At 43.8% G+C, this 6,629-nt stretch overlaps 1 protein-coding gene across 1 annotated transcript; it reads left to right on the top strand.

Annotated features, from left to right (window-relative positions):
• Positions 1–570: 570 nt before the first annotated feature.
• On the top strand, positions 571–4,051 carry LOC119386837 (uncharacterized). Its single transcript, XM_037654101.2, has 4 exons — positions 571–662; positions 1,040–1,127; positions 1,723–1,874; positions 3,689–4,051. The coding sequence occupies exons 2-4, from the start codon at positions 1,076–1,078 to the stop codon at positions 4,028–4,030; spliced, it is 546 nt and encodes a 181-aa protein (XP_037510029.1). The 5' UTR covers positions 571–662; positions 1,040–1,075; the 3' UTR covers positions 4,031–4,051.
• The last annotated feature ends 2,578 nt before the right edge of the window (positions 4,052–6,629 follow it).

Below are 6,629 nucleotides of genomic sequence, written 5' to 3' on the forward strand. Positions count from 1 at the left end.
TTTGTGATATTCGTTTCATCATTCGTAATAGCTTTCTTTCTTATTCTTCGTGTGCTGTTCTATTGCGTTATTTCCTGCCTCCTCATTTATCACTCTGCTGGCTTAGGGGAGCTGCAAGCCACTGTCAAAGCCTAACGATACTCGCCCGCAATATTCGATATGAAGCATTAATTACTATGAAGAGTATGCCCTAAGAACTCATTAGAGAACTTTGATCAGAAGGACGTTACGTTTTCTTCTCACCTCGCACTGTTCATGTAATTTAGGCACCAAAGACAAGAGGCGGCTGCCGCTTACGCTGTATCGCCTGCCCACTTTTGAAATAGAGCGTTACGTCTCGCGAAAAAATTGGGATTTAATCCCGGAAATTGGCACTTCGAGTGCTCTTGAAGTTGTCGCTAGGCCTATATGACAAAACAGCTCTTACAGCATTGGGCCGTTGTGCCACTTAGTGACCTTGCACTCTTGCGCTGTGCTGTCTGATATCACATAGGCTTTGTTCTTGCCTAAGGTCATTGATTACAATTATCAGCTTATCCTGTAGGTGTCAAATTGCGACATACCACATGTTGTTGGAAGCCATATAAGATGGAGTCAGTGTCGACGAATGTCACTTTGGTCTGCAGGCAACGTGTTGGACCTCACGGGTAGGTTTATCACCTGTAAGTATTATTTCATCCACTCAACAAAAGCTTTGTCATGGATCCCAGTAGCGACCGTTGTGCGCAAACAGGCACGGTGCTATTGCATTACGAAAACGCAACTGCTTCCTAAGTGCCTAAAACGTCATAAAACTACGACACTGACAGGAAATGCTGCATACTGTTCGACATGTAATAAAATAGATTGTCAGTTTCTTCGTTATGCTAATTACAGTTCATTCTTCTGTGCTGAAGGGCTTCATATTTGTTGTCAAAGAAAAATTTAGTAATTCGTAGTTATGATTACTAGCAAACCATATTAGAGTGTGAGGTTTACGCGACCATATCTTAATTTTTTGAATGTTGACTGGAACTAATAAATTCTCGCCATTTTCTAGAGCGCAAACGAGTTGCTGGCATCGGAGGTCGGGATCATGCAGCAAGTAATCGCAACCATCCTGCTTCTGAGCGTCTTTCTCTTCACAGGTAAGCTACGAATCTTCATTACGCATAAGTCTTACGCAATTAAAAGTCAATGAAGCAGTGATTTTTTATTATTTACATATATACGCACACTTCATTTTCTCGACGAAACTATATCGAATACTGGAATAAACTGGTTGTTTGATTACAAAATTGAATATTACCACTTTCAACACATTAAGCTGTCTATACAACTTCAATTCTTCTTCCACCTTTTCTTGTCTTGTATTGTGTTTTAGGCATCGAGTTTCATTTTATGCAAGTTTTCTTGTGGCTTGTCTCGACTTTATGAGTGTGCTATCTCCTTCGAGCTGTTGTCATAATACTTAAGCATTTTTCATTGGTTTACACAATGTACGAACTTCACCACCGCTTCTCCTTGTGAAATAATTCGTTATATATTTCCAAGAGAAAACAGAAGATACCCATAACAGGTCACTATAGCAGTGAATGATACCTCGCTTGTCATCGTGGAAATTTGTTCCAATTTATTCAAAAGAATGTTGGCAGACACAATCTACAGTTTTATGAAATATTTTGTGAGCACTTGATTCATACAATATGCTGGTCAATTTGTTTCCTAAATTTTTTTTTCTAGCGCCTGCTTACAAACTTCCTGAAGATGATTTCACTGTGGAAGCCGCATTTGGTGTGGGTTCCAGGGAGGCTGCCAAGGAAGCCATCTTAGTAGGGCACATTCTGCGTATCGCGGCAAGTGAGCTTGAGAAAAACGATCCTGAAGACAACGAGGTGAGTAATGGGGCAACGTAACTGCCTTTGCACGCGCATTGATGTAGTGAAGAAAGGGCATTTGACAAGCACCCGTTTGTTGCACGAAGCCACAAGGAAATATAAACGAACTTCGCTGGAAGCTTCTCGCTGAAAACTTCGTGCTGGTCCGGGTACCGAACCCACGATTATCGCTTTTACGGGGTGGTCGCTCTACCAGTAGAGTTATTCAGGAAGCTGCCAATTGGCAGCGCGAGGGTGAATTCATCGGTAACTCAAAGCACATGGGCACGCATTAATGTACAAGGTATTTGATGGGACTGGTTGGTGCATTGTAGATGATGAATAAAACAGCGCTTAAGACGGGACGACTCTGTCTCTTCAATTTGTCCTGTTATATGTGCTGTTTTACACTTCATACACAGATTATTGCAAATAAGCTCTGCGGAATCCCGCAAGGCGGCGGCAGGGTTAAGAAAGGGGAATTGACAACCACCTGTTAGTAGCACAAGGCTGCAAAAAAATTCAAACAGATTTCTTACAAATAAAGCTTCTTAGCAACTGAAACGTTCGTCCTGGTCCGGGTATCGAAGCCGGTGCCGTCGCTCTACCAATTGAGCTAACCAGGAAGCTAGTAATTGGCAACACCAGGGCGAATTCATGAACAACTCGACAGACATGGACACATATCACTGCAAATCAGTTCTGCAGTAATATGAACCATTCTGCAAAGCTCAAGCGCCTAAAACTGGACACAGTGCCCTATGTGAGTACTACTGCAAATCAGTTCTGGAGAATTTCGTGAGGTGGCGAGATTCCTTGCTGGATTCCGCAGTACTGATTTGCAAGAATTTGTGACCATGTGCGTCCAGTTGTCGATGCATTCGCTCTCGCACTCGGGTAGCAGTTCGGGCTATAGTTTGCACTATATGGTGTTTGGCGTAATCGCGCGGAAAAACCGTTGCCCCCTTAGTCTTTTGCCGTTTTTCCGCGCTATTACGCCAAAGATTGTTTAATTGCTAGTTTTAGTTTTAATGCATTTCAGTTTATTGCTTCGCAGATGAAGTTGTAGGCCTCTAAGAAGGGTCAAGGGGTCACGTTTGACCTTAACTTATATTAATGCCCTCTTTTTACGGCAGCGTTATCTACACAGCGGGACAACATGGCCCGTTGTATGGCGTTGCTAGCAACGTGTGTTGAATGGCAAGATTGTGACCAGCACGATCAGCTTCTGATGGCTGCGCGGTGCACCTTTTCAAGAACAAGCGGCTATGTCCCTTACAAAAATATACGTGGACAGTCTATAGACTGCCTGAACCCATCTTTAGACAGTCTATAGACAGTCTACTTACATTTTAAGGGGTTATTTGAAAATTAACTACAATTGTACGAACAAGAGTGTAAACAAATTGCAAATGTCAAACGACACCTGGTCGAAGGTAAACACGTTGATATATTTTGAGAATGAATGAGTTCGCGCTGGGAAAAAGCTATACACAGGTGAACTGTGTTGCTTTTCCTTCTCTGGCAAATGCCTAAACAATTTTCCATATCCTAAGCGGTGCTGTAGAACCCTTCACATACAAACACAGTTCTTACTTGTGCAATGAAACGTTCCAAGTCGGGTTGACACTTTCGTTCATCATGACTTGATGTGTGCGCTCGAAACAATTCCTCGCTCAAAATGTTTGAAGAACCAAAAAAAAGACGCATTTTTCGATGTATTCATAACATTTACCATGCATTTCTACGCCCTTATATAAAAGCCTAAGAATACCACTTTGAGCTCAACGGAATAAAAGAACTGTTTTGTTTATCTGTATTCTTGATTTCAGGCAGACGAGTACTCCTTCAAATCCTTCTGGGCAAAGCTGAAAGAGGCAGTAAGGAAGGGTGCTGAAAAAGCCGCCGTTTTTTTCTATGACCTGGGAAAGGAAGTGAAAAGCTCCATAAAAGAAGTCGTCAAAGCAGCTGCGGATGCAGCAGTCGAGGTAGCGAAAGAGAAAGCCAAGGAAAAGGCCGTCCTCATTGTGACAAAAATCATGGACAAGATCGCTGCCCAAACGGACTCGTCAGAGCTCAAGAGCAACGGCGACTTTATCAAGCATTTGAGCAAGGCTCTTGAGCAAGTTGGGCGATCGCTGATAGGGCAAGGCTCAGAAATTCTTAGAGAATAACATCAACTTCAGAATTTCTGAACGGGGTGCAAGTGGTGACATACTTTTAAAAGCTAGGAAGAAGTGCCCCGATTTGTGTACAGAGTGTTTCAAGAAATGTGATCGAAAATCTTTAAAACTAGGAGAAATGAAATATTCACTCGCTGCCTTGATAATAACTTTTTCAATAGCGGCGTACATTTCAAGATGACTAGACAGATCAATTACCGCAGTAATTAAAGAAATGAATTTATTTAAATATTTAATTAGCGGAAACAGGCGGTCGGGTCAAATGGGAGAACTGAAGCCCTTCGTGCAAAGAGCTCATTGCATCGCTGCGATTTCGATAAAGCGCCCTCCGCTAATTATTGCGGAGTAATGAAATTCGACGAAATTCACCGGCAAAAGCGAAACAGAAGAGTGGAGGAGCATGAGTAACAGACAAACAGCATGACGACGTCACTGTTCACGACAACGACTGCAGTGGTCTTAATTCTTCCGTCTTCGGTAACGTACGTGTGCGATGCGTCCCCCCCCCCCCGCTCACGTGATGATGTAGATCGATGATTGGTTGTACTGCGACCGCTAATTCTAGACGTCCTGGTAGAGTGGGGCAGTTGCGCTCTTCCTCGATTTGGTTTCGGTTTCGCCGGCGATGTTGGTCAAATTTCATCACTCTGCCAAAATTTCGAGCAGCTGCTTTTTGAAAATCTTAAACGGGATTGGAATCTCGACGGAAAGTGCTCCAGTTCTCCTATTTGACAAGACCACCTGTCTGCATGATTTGAAAAGTTACTTAATTTAACCTCCTTAATTACCGCCGTAATTGATAGCTGTGGTCCCGTTAAGATGTCTGCTGCCACAGAAAGAGTAACGACGATCGAAGCGAGCAAATATTGCATTTTCCTATTTTTTGGGGTTCAGACAGATTTCTTGAAACACCCTGGATATGTACTGCATATACTTTAGGATACCCTCATTGTAGAGTGTGTTATTAAATTAAGAAAGGTGATGCTTTCAGAAAAGAAAAATACTTCGTTATGCTCGTGGACATTGCCTTCGACCTTTCTCCCCATGGCTTTTCGTCTGCCATCCTTTCTTCACCAAGTGGCTCGAAAAGCCATGGGCAGCCGGTAGAAAGCCATGGGGCGAAAACTGGAGCCGGTAGGCTCCAGTTTTCTCCCCATCCCCAATCAGCACGTAGCACCGTTCTATCAAGGGAAGGATGAGCGTACAGAGATAAAACTCTTGAATCTCACTGCAGAAGTTTCCGGCAGCGCTGGTCTTGGTCAAACCCTCTACTGCAATGCGCATGCTTGGTTTTCAGATTGTGACCAAGATAACATTTCCCTGTATGTTACAAAAACATTGTTGGTATTCATGAATGTTTGAACGGAACGCAGCCCAAGCTTCCTTCGTTTGTGCATAGCACCAGCATCGAGTGTTTTCCTCGCTATAAACATCCACTTGTCGTCGAGGAGGAGCATTTCTGTACGATGGCGCGACATGTTCAAACGATGAAGAAAGAGGCATCATGAATGAAATAAGATTTCGATGTTGCTGCCTGGAATGTGCAACTGAAGCTGGAGATATGCTGCTACCTTCGCTGCTTCTATCTTTCCATTTCTTCTGTCTCTCTTTCACCCCTAAACCACGCGTAGGTAGCGCGATTCAAATATACTCACCACATAGTGTACAAATGTGCGAGCATCGATACGTCGGTCGCGTCCACGAGGCATTTGTTGCAACCAACATCGGCCATCCTGGACAATCGACTTCAACGAGGAGGACGCAAGAGTAATTTCCCAACTTGTCTAGCAACTTATACACGAAAATGACAACCACGTGCATTTAGGATTAGTGTCGGGTTAAACTGCAGGTGCTTCACTAAGGGGAAATGAAACTGCTTAGCACTCAACAGTCGAACACCGTGCCGAAGCGATAGTAGAAGCGATATTTAAGGTTTACATGTCAACATAATTTTATAATAATAATTGTCTGGAGTATCACACGCCAAAGCCATGATATGATTATCAGAGATGTCGTAGTGGAGCGCTCCAGATGGGTTTGACCTGGGGTATAACGTTCACTGACACCGCACAGTACAAGATGCATTTAGCCGCAATCGAAATGCGACCACCGCGGCCAGAAAGGAACCCGCGTCTTCCTGGTCAGCAGCCGTGTACTTTAACCACTGGGGTACAGCGGCAGTGTCATTTGATGTTGCAGGACGCGATAAGTGCCGCAGGTCTGTCACGTATACGCGCAAAAAAGCAACTTCCAACGAATGAAAAATGAACGGCTCTCGCTGCAATTGTATAAACGACTACGTGAACATGGGTCTTCTAAACTAAAATAGTCATCTGACATACACGTACGCATCTGCGGTGTAGAATGTACACCACTCGCCACCCACGCGACGGTCCTGGTTTCCGTTCCCGTCGTGTACTTGTGTGTCATGCCTGCGCACTGTGCACTACTGATTTGTGTTTTTACACGAAACCTCAGACGCGCGTCTGAGCAAGACGTTGCCATGTAAAAATAAAGAGCGGGCAGTTATGCATAAACACAAAGAAGGCCACCGATGGCTTTTGTGTTTTGTTTTTTGCTCTGCATAGAA

The sequence above is a fragment of the Rhipicephalus sanguineus genome, chromosome 3, assembly GCF_013339695.2.
Source record: "Rhipicephalus sanguineus isolate Rsan-2018 chromosome 3, BIME_Rsan_1.4, whole genome shotgun sequence".
NCBI classification, from domain to species: domain Eukaryota; kingdom Metazoa; phylum Arthropoda; class Arachnida; order Ixodida; family Ixodidae; genus Rhipicephalus; species Rhipicephalus sanguineus.